This window comes from Nyctereutes procyonoides, unplaced genomic scaffold (genome assembly GCF_905146905.1).
Source record: "Nyctereutes procyonoides isolate TBG_1078 unplaced genomic scaffold, NYPRO_anot_genome, whole genome shotgun sequence".
Lineage (NCBI taxonomy): Eukaryota > Metazoa > Chordata > Mammalia > Carnivora > Canidae > Nyctereutes > Nyctereutes procyonoides.
Genome location: NW_026575024.1, coordinates 22578997 through 22596062, shown reverse-complemented (window position 1 = coordinate 22596062; position 17066 = coordinate 22578997). Strand labels below are relative to the sequence as shown.

Below are 17066 nucleotides of genomic sequence, written 5' to 3'. Positions count from 1 at the left end.
CCCCACAGTCACACTCACCGCTGGCTGCTCCCAGACCAGGAGCTGGGCAAAGTTCCCTTACCTGCCTCACTCACTCTGTCACCACTTCTGGTAGTCCCAAATGTCATTTCCCAGGAGGCACTCTCCTACCTTCCTCCTTTCCTTCCCTCCTTTCTCTCTTTTTCTCTCATAACTCTGCTTTATTCTCCTTCAAGGAACTCCTTTCTCTCTCCAAGCCACGTAGCTACTGGTTCATTGTATTTTCCTCACAAACACTGCTTCCCCAGTGTGATGACCTCAGCGCAGTGCTGCTTCCCTAGCACTCAGCACCATGCCTTGAAGGTAACAGGGGTCAGTTAATATTTACAGAATAAATAAGTGGGTGTTGGAAGGTTCCCTTGGGAAAGTCTGTGTTGGTTCAAAATGGGGCGATGAGAGAAGGCTGGGCTGGAGTCCAGGTGGGTAGGGTGGTCTTTCAAGGGTCAAAATGATGGACAGGACCTGATGGACCATGGGGGAGGGGTGGGTCTGTCCTCTCTGACTCCATCCTCCAACTAATGCCAACAAGAGGGGATCAGATTAGGTGCTGGTCAGATTAGAACTCCCCCAGCCTCTGAACCTCTTGCTGGCTCCCAGGGTTACTACTTGGGTCTTCCTGGCCACTCTTTTTTCCTGAATCTTTACCACCACCCTCCCATTTTACAGGAAACTGAGGCCTGCGGGAAAGGAGAGTGACTTGGCTGAGGGGGGCTGTCGCCAGCACAGTCCTGCCCAGCCCCCAGGTGAGCCCCCATACCAGGAGGGGCCTGACCAGTGGCCCTGCACGTGAGGATGAAGGATGGCGGGGCCGTCTGACACGCCTTCTTTCAGACTGGGAAAAAAAACCATACTTGGCCTGGTGGAAGGAAGCCCTCCCACGGGAACAGGCCTGGAACGGGCCTGGAACGGGCCTGGCAGCCGCGGCCTTCGGGGAAAAACGGGGGTAGGGTCTGAAAAGTGGGAGCCGGTGTCTGCCTGCCTGCCTGCCTCCCTGGGGAGGAAGGGGGAATCCAGATAAATCCACCTCCCCGACAACCAGGGGAGAGGGGTCCCGGGCCGCCCCGCATCACCTCCCCTGCCCACTCGGGGAAGGCGCACCCAGCGCCCGCCGTGGGTCAAGGCCAAATAAGGCTGCGCCAGCCGCCGCCCCGCCCCGCCCCGCCGCGCATTCTTCTGCCTTGTAAGGCCCGCGCCGCCCCGCCCACCGAGCCCCGAGCCCGACTGAGGGCCGCGGCCCCGCACCAGCCCCAGGCAGCGAGCGAGCGCCTTCTGCCTTCTCCGCACCAGGTGGGAGCCGCGGACGCGGGGGGCCAGGGCAGGCGGTGTGCGGCCCCACGGACGGGACGCCCGTGCTCTCGGCAAGGACAGCCCTCGCGGGCCTGGGGCTGGGAGGCGCGGTTGGGACGGGACTCTGGCCAGCGCTGGGCAGCAGGGAGGCAGTTCCAGCCTCTGGCAGCCGGTGGTCCTCGGGCGAGGGAAGTTACAGACGCCAAGCCCAGAGTCTGGGGTGCCCATAGGAGGGGAGGTCGCCGGCGTTCCCAGCCCCAGTAAACCCATGTGGTTCAGACAGGAAACTGAGCCCCATCAGGCTCCTTGAGACCCCTCCGGGGCATCCGTGTTCCCCACCCCCATCTCCTGGGGCAGGAGAGCCGGAAGGAGCTGGGGTAACCCGCCCAGCACAGGCTAACGCTGTGTGCATGCACTTGGGGGCTTCCAGGACTGGGCCATCTGCACAACGACGGCGCCTGTTGGGTGGGGAGGGTCTCCCAAGGGCACTGCCGGCTGGACAGGGACCTGGACCGGGGGACCTTGGTCCCTGCTCCTCCTCTCCAGCCCTCCAACCGCTCTGAGGAAAGAGGTAACTCAGCCGCAGAGGAGGTGAGTTTCCTAGCAAGGCATCTTGCACTACCAGCCATTGGGACCATGAGATAATGGGGAACACAGGCCTAGTCCTTGCTGTTGTGGGGTGATTTCAGGCATGAGGAGGGAGGTGGCACCTACTTGCAGCCAGTCCAAATACTAGTTCTATCTGATCCCTAGTGTCTAGGACCTCCAGGAGCAGGAGGGGATGACTCCAGGGCTAAGGACCTGGCCTGTCTCTGACCTCATTTCCTCAACCAAGCTTAGAAACTGCCTTTGGTCACACAGAGCCCTCAGCTGCAGTAGGCCCACCATAAGCCTCTTAAGGATATGTGTTTCCTTCTGCGTTGAGGCATTAAGGGGTTGGCCGTTACCACCCACTGACCCAAGCCTAGGGTGCTAGCTGCCAGTTGCTAGACTCTATCCTTCTCATGGGCATGCTACTTCCCTTCTTGGGCATCACTTCTTAAACTGCACAGTCGGGGTGGGGGTGGGGGTGGGGCCCTCACCCTGCTTCCCAAGATCGCGGGGATAGACAAACCCTAAAGTTCAGTGCTTTCAGTCATGTCATGGTCTCTGGATAGAAGAGGGTGGGGAAGGGGGGCCTTGGAGACAGAAGGGCCAGGCCAGGGCAGCCCTGGTGGGGTGGCGCAGCAGTTTAGTGCCGCCTGCAGCCTGGGGCGTGGTCCTGGAGACCCAGGATCGAGTCCCACATCAGGCTCCCTGCATGGAGCCTGCTTCTCCCTCTGCCTGTGTCTCTGTCTCTCTCTTGCTCTCCCTCTGTGTGTCTCTCATTACTAAATAAATAAAATCTAAAAATAAAAATTAAAAAAAAAAAGAAGGGCCAGGCCAGTATCAGAGCAGTGGGTAAGATCCTAACCATTCCTGCCTCCAGCTGTAACTTCTTTCTCCTCCTGGCTGAGTCTGCCCTAGAAGCTTCGCAGACAGGAGGGTGGTGACAACAGTGATGATGACCATCACAGCCTCTCATGGCTGTGGTCTACTTCTTGGCTGCCTTCTGTGGGTGCCATAAGTCAAAGCTCCTGGTGAACAGTGGGCTCAGGGAAGGACTTGGCCCCTCAAAGCACTAAACCCCTGTTGATGCCACCACCCCACTCCGATCCAGGCCATGGGTGCGAAGGGCATCTGTCTATGCACTCTGAACCATGTGAGAAATACCCAGGGCCAGGTGTGTGGGTCCAGCAGGACACAGCAGCCAGTATGTCATGACTATAGGCAGCTGTGGCCATAGGGAAGGGCTAGGGCTGGTCAGGATCCCTGCTCATGGTTTAAGATCTCAAAGACCAAAGTCTGAGAATGACTAGAACAGGGTCATGGGATAAACGCCTAGAGACAGGTCGAGGAACATTCACAAGCACACAATTTAGGGCTAAAAACAGGCAGAGGCTTCCTGGAGGCAGGCCCTGCAAGCAAGGGCTCAGGGCAGAGGAGAAAGGGGGGCATTAGTACTGTGGCCTCAGCCAGGCCCACACCTGCCCCAGCTGACACAGGCACACAGCACTAGGTCTTCACAGGGTTCAGGGAAAGAGCACCTTGCTGTGGCTCAGTTTCTCCATCTGGGTAGTGGGGAGCAGTAGACGGGCTGCAGTTGCCCTCAAGCCATTTATTAAACAATCATCCATTAGCCTATTAGAAATTACTATCAGGGGAGGGTGGGAAAAACCTCTACATGCTTACTGTCAAAGCAAGGGTGGGGGAACTGCCCCCCAAGGGGGTGTTCTCAAGAACTAGGCTGGAAAAGGAAGGGTGTTCAGTGGGAGGGACCAAGAAAGAAAGTCTGGGGGTGTCTAGGAAACATCCAGAGGCTCAGCGTGGCAGGAACATAGATGGCAAGAGGGGGAACAGGGAAGGGTGCCACAGTCAGTCAAAGAGAAGGGTTAGAGGGTTCACACAAGGGCCTAAATGCCAGGCTCAGGGGCCCAGACTTGTTCCAGGGGGTGGCAGGAACCTTTGAGGGCTTCAAGGTGAAATGATAGGTGGTACAGGTCTGGGTCTCTATGGGATGGAGAGACTGGCTGGAAGCTAGGAGGCCAGGTCTAAACAAGGGTGACAAGAAGCTGGGGCTCCCAGTCTGGGGGATCCTCATGCCCCTATAAGCACTGAAGAGTGAGAACAAATCAGATCTATCGCCAACCTGAGGGGCTGATCCAGTGTGGGCAGGGTTGGGGGAGGGGACTGCCCAGAGCATATGCCTTCCAGAACATCCAGAGCTGGGAGCACAGAGGGAATGGGGGGGGGGGGGGGAGTGAGGAGGAGGACAGGATAAGAATGTCAGGAATGCAGGCCCAGTGATCCAGCTCCTTACTGCTGGGGGCAGGAGGAGCCAGCAGGGAGCCTCAGAGCCTCCCACTTTTCAACCCACCTTGTCATTTGGAGTGAGAGGGATGGACAGTTTAAATGCTAGGAAGGATTAAAAGAGATAAAGCAAGGACAGGTTGGCACCGGACCCAATCCTAAGTATCTTACCCAAACAGCCACAGCAAAAATAGCTTACTCTAGGCCTGGCACCATTCCAGGGGCTTCTCAGACACTAAATCAATCATTCCCTACTGCTGGACATTCCTCATGTCCCCATTCCCAGATGAGTACACTCGCTCGGAGAGGTAGAGAAGTCGTTTACTATCGCACAGAGCCCATGCCTATCTGCTTTTGTGATGAGCTGGGTGGGTGACAGGAGCCCCAAGCCTGTGGGAGGCCTTGAATGCCAGGCCCAGGCACTGACAACCTGGTCTGGAGTAGGCAGGAAGATTCCCTGGCCCAGGATCACAGGCTCTTCCCCCACACCCACGTCTTGCAGGGAAGCCCCACCCACCTGAAGCCAAGATGTCCAGTAAACGGGCCAAGGCCAAAACCACCAAGAAGCGGCCACAGCGGGCCACTTCCAATGTCTTCGCGATGTTTGACCAGTCCCAGATCCAGGAGTTTAAGGAGGCCTTCAACATGATTGACCAGAACCGAGATGGCTTCATTGACAAGGAGGACTTGCATGACATGCTGGCCTCACTGGGTGAGCAGAGACGGCGGTGGCTGGGGTTTAAGTGGGTCCTGCCTGGGTTGCAACTGGAGCAGGCAGTGGGGCTGCTCATCACTTATGGAGTACTTCCCATGCAGTGATGTGTGGTACCCACCCTGGGGAGCAGGTGCCAATATTTTCTCCATTTAACATATAGGGAAACTGAGGCACAGAGCAGTTGGGCACTGGATCTGAACACAGACAGGCTCACCCCAGAGCAGGATGGCCTCAGGCAGATTTGTGGTTGGGCTGCCTGGTTCCACTTCATTTAAAGAAAAGGATGGGCTACTAAAGAGAGTTTAACTGCACAGACTTTCCACTGTACGCATGGGAAGTAAGACTTCTCCTTCAGAAGTTCACCCATGCCAGGTCCTTAGAGCCTCTCTAACTCCAGCGACTTCCCTAAAATCAGAAACCTAGAGCTGAAAGGGCTCAGGAACGCTGTATAATTCACCACTGCTCAGATGGGGAACACACCACTCCAGTCTGCAGCCCTGCTCCCACATTGCTCCCCCAGGCTCTCCACACATACCACCCTCAGCCCCAGTTCCTGGCAGGCCCTGTGTCCAAGTCAGACACTGGCTGAGGGAGAGAGGAAGCCTCCAGTAGTAGAGGATACAGCCTGTGGTGGTTAAGCCTCAAGCTCTGGGACCAGACCAAGTGAGTCCCTGCCCCTGCCCCTTACGGCTGCGCAGCCCCACCGTGTGCCCATCTTCCTTCCTGTGCAGTGGTCACCATGAACCTCATGAACACTGCCGGAAGACCGGTTGGAGGGCTGGGCAACCCTGGGTTGAGGGGCTGACATCTACCCAGAAGAGGCTACATCCTGTTTGTAGATCCTGTCGGTGGGGCCACAGGTCACTCGTGGCCTTCTGGTTAAGAACATTATCCTCCAGTTAAAACATAAGAGCAGCAAATCATAAAAGCAGCAGCAGTTTTACAAGTATCTTAAATCTCAAAGATATCCTACAAGGTAGATATGATTATCATTCCCAAGTTATAAATGAGGAATAGAGGCTCAGAGAGGTTAAATAATTTACCAATGGTCATACAGCCAGTAAGTGGGAGAGCTGGGATTTGAACCCAGCAATTGATGAGTCCACAGGGCCATGCCAAGTGTTATTCTGTGCATTTTACAACCACTGGTGCCGCCGTGTTGACAACACTCCCAAGAGGAAGGGGATACCAAGGCACAGAGCTGGGATTCAGACTCTAGTCTTTGTGACACCACAGCTCATTGGTTTAAGCACTTTCAAAACTCTGCCTGGAATCTGGGGTCTAGCTGCCTGGGTTCGAATGTGGGTTGCACTTACTTGCTGTGTGACCTTGGGTAAATCACCTTGCCTCTGTGCTTCAGGTCCCATGCCTGTGAGGTAGGGGTGAGAATGGTGACCTTTCAGGGTGATGAAATTTAATGCAGTAGGGCACATGGAGCAGCAGACACAGTGGACAGTCAGCAGATAGTGGCTCTTACATCTGAGAGGTCACGGATATCCAGGCCAGAGGTGGAAACTAGTCAGGGTAGCCTGGAGAGCTTGGGGAAGAGAACAGTCAGAAAGCTGGCCACCCCAGCAAGATGTTCTACAGTTTATGGAACTTAGCTCCTGCCTGTGGGACTCTCACAGGCCATGAAGGGAGGGGATGGGGAGGCAGGAGGGGATGGGAAGGCAGGAGGGGACAGGGCAGTGACAGCACAAATGCCCCACCTGCCACAGGAAAGAACCCCACCGATGAGTACCTCGAGGGCATGATGAGTGAGGCCCCAGGGCCCATCAACTTCACCATGTTTCTCACCATGTTTGGGGAGAAGCTGAATGGCACAGACCCTGAAGATGTGATCCGAAACGCCTTTGCCTGCTTCGATGAGGAGGCCTCAGGTCAGCAGCATCCTGGTGGAGGCCTGGAGCTGAGCGCTTCACCCAGGGTGTCCCCAGGGATACAAGTGGGGCTTGGCTATGCTGGGACTACAGGGCCCCTGTCCCCAGAGGCCAGAACAGAAATCCCCATCTGCTGGTTTCCGTGGCCAGAACTAGAAAAACTATGCTGCATCCTTCTTCTCTTCCCCAGATGCTAGACCACAATAGCCCACATTCACCAAGGCTTCCCACTTCTTGAGTTCATTTGTTGGCCCAGTACACTGCCCCCACTTTAGACCTTCCTTAGAAACCAACCCACTCCAGGCCTTGTTGGCCAGCAAGGTGCAGAAACCAGCCCCATCCTAAAATCTTACAAAGGACTTCTGTCCCACACAGCTAGTTTGTCCCAGGGACAGGCCAGAGTGACGCTGGCACAGTGATTTCAGTAGTTTCTCGGGGGCCATAGGCCCAAGTACATGTAGAACATTTTCCTAACTCCCTTCAGAGTCCCCTATCAGGGTGGCATATGTTTCTCCCTGTTTTCCAGCTCAAATGAGCACAGAGAGGTTCAATAACTCACCCATGGGGGATCCCTGGTTGGCGCAGTGGTTTAGCGCCTGCCTTTGGCCTAGGGCCTGATCCTGGAGACCCGGGATCGAATCCCACGTCGGGCTCCCGGTGCATGGAGCCTGCTTCTCCCTCTGCCTGCCTCTCTCTCTCTCTCTCTCTCTCTCTCTCTCTGTGTGTGTGTGTGTGTGTGTGACTATCATAAATAAATAAAAATTAAAAAAAAAAAACAAAAACAAAAAAACAAAACTCACCCATGGTCACAGAGCCAGGAAGAAGAGGGATGAGCATGAAAACTCAGGCAGTGGAACTCTAGGGCTCATATCAAAGTAAGATATATCCAGCCTCCACACTCACAGCTCCAAGTACCCCAAGAAACACTGCAGAACCCTTCCCTCTGGGGCCCTAGGAGCTTGAACTAGCAGAAGACCAGGGCTCTGTCTTTTCCTGGCCCCTTCCTCACTGCAAGGTCTGGAAGGACTGGGTGTCGTGAGGTGGGAGTGTTAGGCGTGGCCCAGCCTGAGTCTCTGTCTCATGGGCCCTGGCCCTGCCCCCAGGTTTTATCCATGAGGACCACCTTCGGGAGCTGCTCACCACCATGGGTGACCGCTTCACGGACGAGGAAGTGGACGAGATGTACCGAGAGGCACCCATTGATAAGAAAGGCAACTTCAACTACGTGGAGTTCACCCGCATTCTCAAGCATGGTGCCAAGGACAAGGACGACTAGGCCGCCCCGGATGCCCCTGCCCAGGCCCCTGTCCCACTCCTGTTCCCCACTCACTGTGTATCAGCTCCATGCCCGTGATCCTACAGGACCCTCTCAGGGGATCCTCCCTCTGAGGGGCTAGGGGCCCAGCTCCTTGTGGGGGAACAGGCTGAGCAAACATAGTGCCAGGCAAGGGGCACACAGCCAACGTGAAGCAGGTATTTCACCATGACCTCCCCCATCCCAAGAGAGAACTGTCTTCTAGGGAGCTGGGCCTCAGGGCTGCTCTCCACAGGACAGGCCCTCTGTCCTGTTGGACACAACTTCACATGCACCCCCATGCAGGGCATGACAGCTCTTTCCCAGCCACTGCCACTGCCACTAACCTCACCAAGGTCCTTTCTCAGAGGGCAGGATGCCAGACCCCTCCTCTGTGCCCTGCTCAGCCACCAGAACATAGCCCACCCCACTGGGAGTGTGATCCAGAAGATGCATGTAGGTTGGACATTTGACCCAGGGGAGACAGAATCTTAAATAGAAGTCTGAGCACTGCTTTGGTTCTGTGTGTCTGTTGCTAGGAGTGAAAAGGAGGAGGTCCTAGTCCCTAAACACCCTCCTGCCCTCTCCTGTCCCTGGTGGCTGCCCAGACCCTCACCTCCTTCCAGCCAGGCGAAGGCTCCCCTGAGACCAGACAGTGGTGCTATGGAAAATAGTCCTCCTGGGAGGGAGAGGCCCAAGTGGGAGTACCATCAGGAATCACCACAGCATATCTCAGTGGGGGGATCCGGGGCACTGGGAGGACAGAGATCAAGGTCACTCAGCCTTCAGGACTAGATCCTGGGTCTCCAGGGACGCCTCAATGCTCCTGGAAAGCCTGGTGGTCCTGGAAGAACAGACTGGCTTAGGGAACAGTAAGGAGGGTGTATCCCAGCAGCTCTGGGTGAAAGTGGGAATGAACAGGTTTAAGGGATTCCCTGAGGTCAGCTCCAAGCAGCTACCAGGTGTGCTCTGGACCATGCCCTCTGCACCTACAGGGTCAGTTCAGCCACATGACCCGCTTTTTACATCCCACACAAGGTGGGCAGGGCTGGGATCTGTTACCCTAAATGATGGGGACACTGAATAGTGCCTGGGGCACAGGAAGAGCAGAAATACTGGTTGAATAAACAGTCAAGAGGGGCAGGGACGACCTAAGGTCACCCTGTGGATCTGAGGCAGAGGGAGGGCTGGGGCCCAACCTCTAGATCCCCCACAGGGCTCAGGCCTGGGCTAGATACAACCCACCTGACCCCAGCAAAGGCTGGGGAACAGCTTCTGGGCCCGGCTTGATCCAGACGCCTTCCCTGAAGGTCACCCGTAGCCAGCCAGCCACAGCACACCCCAAGGTCTGAGATCAGAATCAAGGGAGTGCTGAGCATTGAGAGGACAATGTATTGGCCAAGAAAGGTCTCACTTCCCACAGGCCTCTACCCCACCTCAGCACCAGGCTCCTCGCAGCCAGACCCTGGTCAGAATCCCATGAAACACCTCCTCTCTTGCCTCCAAATTGAGCCCCATGAGTGCCTGACCTTCATTCCAGATGAAGCCAGCCCCAAACAAGTCCTGACCAGGCCCAAAGACTGCAACAGACTCAGTCCGACCATGCCCTCAACCCTGGCCCCAGGGCCTTGAGCCTGACCACCTGCTCACTACAGCTAGTCCTAAGGGAGGGAACAGGGGAGCAGTGGGCCAGGCTGTGGGCATCCTCTGGGGATTCCCAGAGCACTGACCACACATGCCCTGCATTAGGGTCACAGGTCATGGTCACTCTGTAGAGGACTGTGGCACCAAAAGCCTTTGTGGAAGGCGGCAGGGACAGGATTAGAAACAAGCCTCCTCAGGTTCTGACCCCTCAGTTTACAATCCCTTCATCCCAGAGAAAGGGAGAAAGGGACAGATTCACTGGTGTGGGGGGACAGAACATGCCCAGCCTCACTGGTTTCTGTACTGGCCTGGCCCTGATCTGACGGGATCCAGAGGATGGGACAAGGGAAGTGTTCTGTGTGTGGAAGGGCAGGACCAGCAGGCGAGAGGAATTGTACAGGGTCTGGAAGCCTGAACAAAGTCTGGCCGTGGGAATGCATACAGCACATTCAGAAGCCAGGGAGAAGGCAATTTTCCATTCATGAGCTAATTTATTAAGATCTTAGCAGCTATTTAGAAAAGCAGCAGCAACTACTATTTTATCTCTCACAGGCAACATTTACAGGTTAACAATGAAGCACACCCAGAACTTTCAAAGTATGGCACAAAACTCAGAAGCCACAAAAGAAAAGACTGGTTTGTTTGTTTGTTTTTAAGATTCTGTTTATGGGACACCTGAGTGGTTCAGTGGTTAAGCACCTGCCTTTGGCTCAGGACATGATCCCGGATTCCTGGGATCGAATCCCGTATCAGGCTCCTTGCATGGAGCCCGCTTCTCCCTCTGCCTGTGTCTCTGCCTCTCTTTCTCTGTGTCTCTCATGAATAAATGAATAGAATCTTTTTTTTTTAAATATTTAATTTATTTGACAGAGAGAGAGCGAGAAAGAGGGAGAGAGTACATGTAGGTGGAACAGCAGGCAGAGAGACAGGTAGAAGCAGACTCCCCGCTGAGCAGGGAGCCCAATGAGGGGCTCGATCCTGGACCCTGGGATCATGACCTGAGCTGAAGGCAGACGCTTAGCTGACTGAGCCACCTAGGCACCCCAAGACTGGTTCATTTAAATCCATGAAAAACTATCTTGGGGCACCTGGCTGGCTCAGCTGATCCTAGGATTCCAGGACTGCGACCTGAGCTGAAGGCAGATGCCCACTGACTAAGCCACCCAAGCTGCCCCTAAAAATAAAATCTTCAAGGGATCCCTGGGTGGCGCAGCGGTTTGGCGCCTGCCTTTGGCCCAAGGCGCGATCCTGGAGACCCGGGATCGAATCCCACATCGGGCTTCCGGTGCATGGAGCCTGCTTCTCCCTCTGCCTGTGTCTCTGCCTCTCTCTCTCTCTGTGACTATCATAAATAAATAAAAATTAAAAAAAAAAAAAAACAAAAGAATATACTTTAAACAAAAAAAAAAATAAATAAATAAAATCTTCAAAAAAAAAACATGAAGATTTAAAAAAAAAACCCACCCACCTCAGTGCCCATCACCCAGTCACCCCCACCCCCCACCCACCTCCCCTTCCACCACCCCTAGTTCCTTTCCCAGAGTTAGGAGTCTTTCATGTTCTGTCTCCCTTTCTGATATTTCCCAAAAATAAAATATTTTTAAAACTCTTCTCACTAAGATGACTCTAGGCCCAGATAATTTTATAGGGTATGGTCTACAAAATGTTTATGAACCAGATCATCCTGATCTTACATAGACTGTCCCAGCAAAACTATAGTGCCAGGGATTCCTGGGTGGCGCAGTGGTTTAGCGCCTGCCTTTGGCTCAGGGCGCGATCCTGGAGACCCGGGATCAAATCCCACGTCGAGCTCCCGGTGCATGGAGCCTGCTTCTCTCTCTGCCTGTGTATCTCTCTCTCTCTCTCTCTCTCTCTCTCTGTGACTATCATAAATAAATAAAAATTTTAAAAAAATGCTTAGACTTTAAAAAAACAAAAAAAATCTATAGTGCCAAAATCAGACAAAAATATTATCAGAAAAGAAAATAGCAAATCAGTTTTACTCATGAATACAGATGCAACATGTATACAAAATATTAGCAATCTATTTGCTAAAATATTAGCAAATCTAACAGTGTATTAAAGAAAAAGATAATAAATAATGACCTAGTCATATTTACCCCAGGAAGTCAAGGATAGTTTAATACTAGAAAAGTCCTAAATGGAACTCATCACATTAACTAGAAGAAAATGATATGATATCATTACATCAGATTTTTAAAAAACTGTTGTAAAAAATCAACAGTTATTATTCATGATAAAAATTCTTAGTAAATTAGAATAGAGGAGAATATCCTTAACCAGATTAAAAATATCTAAGGTAAAAAAAAAAAAAAAAAAAAAAAAAAAGCCTGGACTAAAAAACATCTTAAAGAGGTAAAAACTAAAGCCTCACCCTTTATAATCAGGAATGAGACGATGATCATTTTTATTCAATGTTGTATTGGAGAGCACAGGTAGTACAAAGAGACAAGAAAAAAGCAGAGAAGCCTAAGGATTGGAAAATAAGTAAACTGTCATTATTTGACATGAGTGTTTACAAAGAATCTACAAATAACTGGAGATAATAGAATTTAGTCAAGTGAATGGATATAAGATTAATATAGGAAAGTCAACTAAAATTTTATATACCTGCAGTAACCTAGAAAATGTAACTTAAAAGGAAAAAACCCTGAAAATAGTATAAGAAAATATCAATTGAAATAAATTGAATAGAATATGTAAGACAATGTAAAGTTATAAAATTTTATTAACTGAAATTAAAGATGACCTAAATAAATGGAAAAATAAATCCTATCTACAGAGAACAAAGATGTGAACTCCCTCTGAAGTAATTTACAATTGTTCAAAATTCCAAGAATGTTTTTTTCTTTTTTAAGATTTTATTTATTTATTCATGAAAGACACAGAGAGAGAGGCAGAGACATAGGCAGAGGGAGAAGCAAGTTCCATGCAGGAAGCCCGATATGGGACTTGATCTCAGGACCCTGGGATCATGACCTGAGCCAAAGGCAGACATTCAACCGCTGAGCCACCGAGGTGTCCCACCAAGAATGTTTTTCATTGAATTTTGTTAGGATGATTCTAAAATTTATATAGAAGAGTAAATAGCCATGAATTGCCAGATATTGATGAAAAAGAAGAGGAAAATAAGAGCAAATTCTGGAATTCAGGGCTTAACATGAAGCTATAGTAAACATGGTGGAGAGCCAGATTGATCAGTGGAATAAAATAGAGTCTAGGGACAGACCCACACACTTATGGCTCTTATTACATGACAAAGGTAATATATCATAGATCAGTGGGGAGATGGGGGGGACTTAATAAATAGAGTTGACCAAAGGGGCTAATATGAAAAGAATTCCCAATATACCAAGTACTGGTGAGGGGGCGAATGGAAAATCCTCACATGCTGCAGAGAGGAGTATAAACAAGTACAATCACTTTGGAAAACAATTGGCATTATCTACTAAAGTGGAACATACATCTACCCCATGACATCTACCCCCTCAGCAATTCCACTCTTAGGAAAATACATACCCAACAGAACGTGGACACACGTCCACCAGAAGGCATAGGCAAGGAGGCTCATAGCAGCATTACTGTAATAGCCCCATGCTGGGAACAACCCAATATGCCCACCAATGAAATGGACAAGGGAATGACAATGAACTACAGCTACATGTATCAAAATGGGTAAATCTCACAAACAGGGACACCTGGGTGGCTCAGCAGTTGAGCCTCTGGCCTTTGGCTCAGAGCATGATCCTGGTGTTCCGGGATGGAGTCCCGGATCAGGCTCCCTGTATGGAGCCTGCTTCTCCCTCTGCCTGTGTCTCTGCCTCTCTGTCTCTCATGAATGAATAAATAAAATCCTTTAAAAAAAATCTCACAAACATAATGTCCAAAAAAAACCCTTAACCAGACACAAAAGAATAGATGGGATCCTGAGTTCAAGTCCCACATGGAGGATAGAGATTACTTTAAATAAGTAAAAAACTTTAAAAAAAAAAGTAAAAATAAAATAGAAAATATTTTCAAATCATATGTGATTAGAGACATAAATAAAGAACCTTTACAAGTCAATAATAGAAAGATGAATAACCATTTTAAAATGGGCAAAGGATAGGAACAGACATTCCTAAAAGATATGCAAACTGCCAGTAAGCAAATGCACAGATGCTCAACATCATTAGGCATTAGGGAAATTAATGGCTATAATAATAATTTTAAAAACCCAGAAAATAACAAGGTTGGGAAGGAGGTAGAGAAATTAGAACCCTCACACACTATGGAAGGAAATGTAAAATGGTACAGCAGCTTGGGAAAATAATCCAGCAGTTCCTCAAAAGATTAAATACACTTATCATGTGACTCAGCAATTCTACTCCTAGGTACACACGCCAGAAAATGAAAACATACATTCACACAAAAACTTCTACACAAATGCTCATAGCAAAATAGCTATGAAAATAGCTATCAAAATAGCCAAAAACAGACATAACTCCGATGTCCACCAACTGCTTAACAGAAAAGTAAATATGGTTTCTCCATGCACCATAATGTTATTCATTATTCAGCAACTAAAAGAAGAAGTGTTGATTCATGTTACAACATGGATACACCTCAAAAACACTATGCTGGGGCAGCCCGGGTGGCTCAGCAGTTTAGCGCGACCTTCGGCCTGGGGCCTGATCCTGGGGTCTGGGGATGGAGTCCCACATCAGGCTCCCTGCATGGAGCCTGCTTCTCCCTCTGCCTGTGTCTCTGCCTCTCTCTCTTTGTGCCTCTCATGAATGAATAAACTAAATGTTAAAAAAAAAAAAAAAAAAAAAAAACCACTATGTTAAGTCAAAGAAGTCCTGGGATGCCTGGGTGGCTCAGCAGTTGATTAGTCTGCCTTCAGATACTGGAATTCCCAGGATCTAAGTTCTGCATCCGGCTCCCTGCAAGGTGCCTGCTTCTCCCTCTGCCTCTCTCTGTGTTTTTTTTTTTTTTTTTTTAATTTTATTATTTACTCATGAGAATACACAGAGAGGAGACAGAGAGAGAGGCAGAGGGAGAAGCAGGCTCCATGCAGGGAGTCCGACGTGGGACTTGATCCAGGGTCTCCAGGGTCATGCCCTGGGATGAAGGCAGGCGCTAAACCACTGAGCCACCCGGGCCACCCTCTCTGTGCTTCTCATGAATAAATAACAAAATCTTTGGAAAAAAAAAAAAAAGGAAGTCCTTAACAGAAGACTATGTATTACATGATTCCATTTATATGAAATGTCCCAAATAGGCAAATCTACACAGTGTATCAGTGCTGGCCTATGGCTGGGGTAGGGAGGGCACAGATGGGGGGTCAAGCTGATGTGCTGATGGTTTTCACAACTTTTTAAATATGTGAAAATTAACTGAATTGTACACTTTAAATGGGTGAATTTTTCAGTATGTAAATTATGTAACAATAAAGTTGTTAAAACAAATAGTAACTATTTTTTTAAAAATCTTGCTAAGCAAATATTTGTGTAAAGTTTTTTTTTTCTTTTCAAAGGCTAGTACATTTAAACTTTTAGAACTTCCTTTTCTTCATTTCCTGTAAATTATTTCCTTCTATTTATAGATGCCCCATTAGGTCTGATAAACCAATCAAAACAAACCTTAAATTTAAGACATGTTACAATTTAACTTATTAACACACTACAAAGTAGGAAGATATTTCAGACTCCCACAGATACTCTGAAAACTTTCAGCTTCAGTTCTACAACCACAACCATGTGCCAAAATAAACCAAGAGACACAAAAACCCACTAGCCTCAATGGGCTGTTCTCCTTTCGATGTTTTCTTAACGCTCTCAATATTTTAATTGATTTGAGCTTGCAAATAGGCAAGCAAACTATTAAAAAAAAAAAAAGACTAACAAATCAGTTTCCCACATTTCCCACTGGAGAGAAAACAGACACACACACACACACACACACACACACACACACACCAGCCCACTGCCCTGTTAGGAGATCAACAAATAGAGCATAAAACCAATTGTCAATCACTGCTGCCAGCAATGGGAAATAGTCTGGACAAGAACTAAAGCCAAAACAGCCTGAAAACAAACAGCAGAGAAAAAATGAAAGAAAACAAGAGAGAGAGATTGAGGGGTAGTATGGTGGGGGGAAAACAGAGTCCGTAAAGGTAGTTTTAATGATGGTTAAAACCCGTGAGACTTCTGTCACAGGCAACAATGTAACTGGCTCTGGCCAGGAAGTCCACTGAGCATCCCAATTGGATGTCCTCCAAAACTCAAGGCATAATGTTCAAGATATGAGACATGAGGGGACAGCTGAGTGGTTCACGGGTTGAGCATCTGCCTTTGGCTCAGGGCATGATCCGGGAGTCCTGGGATCGAGTCCCACATCGGGCTCCCTGCATGGAACCTGCTTCTCTCTCTGCCTGTTTCTACCTCTCTCCTTTTCTGTGTCTCTCAACAATAAATAAATAAAATCAAGAAGGGAAAGGGAAAGAAAGGAAAGAAGGAAGGGAAGGAAGGGAAGGGAAGGAAGGGAAGGGAAGGAAGGAAGGAAGGAAGGAAAGGAAAGGAAAGGAAGGAAAGGAAGGAAGGAAAGGAAAGGAAGGAAAGGAAAGGAAAGGAAAGGAAAGGAAAGGAAAGGAAAGAAAGGAAAGGAAGGAAGGAAGAAGGAAGAAGGAAGGAAGAAGAAAGAAAGAAAGAAAGAAAGAAAGAAAGAAAGAAAGAAAGAAAGAAAGAGAAAGAAAGAAAGAAAGAAAGAAGAAAGAAAGAAAGAAAGAAAGAAAGAAAGAAAGAAAGAAAAGGAAGGAAGGAAGGAGACATGACTCTAGGGCATTCCACAAAATACCTCCTCAAAACTGTCAAGGTCATCAGAAACAAATTTACAAATCTGGAAACAATCCAAATACCTTTCAAATGATAAATGGTTACACAAAATGCAGTATATGCTCTTCATCAATAAGAAAGAACCAATGGCTTACTGATACACAACGTGGGCAAATCTCAATTGCACCTGGCTAAAAGGAAAAAGCAAATTCAGAGGCTATATACTATATGATCTCATTTATAGAACAGTCTAAATATGGCAAAACTATATGATAGAAAACAGCTTTGTGGCTGCCAGGGGCAAGAGGTGGGAAGAGAGGGACACCTGTGTGGCTCAGCAGTTGAGCGTCTGGCTCAGGGCATGATCCTGGAGTTCCCAGATGAGTCCCACATCAGGCTGCCTGCACGGAGCCTGCTTCTCCCTCTGCCTGTGTCTCTGCCTCTTTCTCTCTCTCTCTCTCTCTCTCTCTCTGTCTCTCATGAATAAGTAAATAAAATCTTAA

At 49.4% G+C, this 17066-nt stretch overlaps 1 protein-coding gene and 1 long non-coding RNA gene across 3 annotated transcripts in view; one reads left to right on the top strand and one right to left on the bottom strand.

Moving 5' to 3' along the window:
• Nucleotides 1–17066, bottom strand: part of LOC129493912 (uncharacterized) — a 51228-nt gene that overhangs the window by 12391 nt on the left and 21771 nt on the right. The gene's annotated exons all lie outside the window — the stretch shown is intronic.
• MYL9 (myosin light chain 9) lies at nucleotides 1164–8596 on the top strand. Of its 2 annotated transcripts, none has more exons than XM_055300580.1 (4): nucleotides 1164–1305; nucleotides 4697–4906; nucleotides 6628–6789; nucleotides 7893–8596. In XM_055300580.1, the coding sequence occupies exons 2-4, from the start codon at nucleotides 4723–4725 to the stop codon at nucleotides 8063–8065; spliced, it is 519 nt and encodes a 172-aa protein (XP_055156555.1). In that variant the 5' UTR covers nucleotides 1164–1305; nucleotides 4697–4722; the 3' UTR covers nucleotides 8066–8596. The 2 variants fall into 2 exon arrangements, with proteins under 2 accessions (XP_055156555.1, XP_055156563.1); XM_055300588.1 differs by lacking the exon at nucleotides 1164–1305 and adding an exon at nucleotides 1333–1896.

Coding starts and splice junctions, on each gene's coding strand:
- MYL9 (XM_055300580.1), top strand. CDS start 4,723: ATGTCCAGTAAACGGGCCAAGGCCAAAACCACCAAGAAGCGGCCACAG. Junction 4,907..6,627: donor TGACATGCTGGCCTCACTGG/GTGAGCAGAGAC, acceptor CACCTGCCACAG/GAAAGAACCCCACCGATGAG. Junction 6,790..7,892: donor CTTCGATGAGGAGGCCTCAG/GTCAGCAGCATC, acceptor CCCTGCCCCCAG/GTTTTATCCATGAGGACCAC.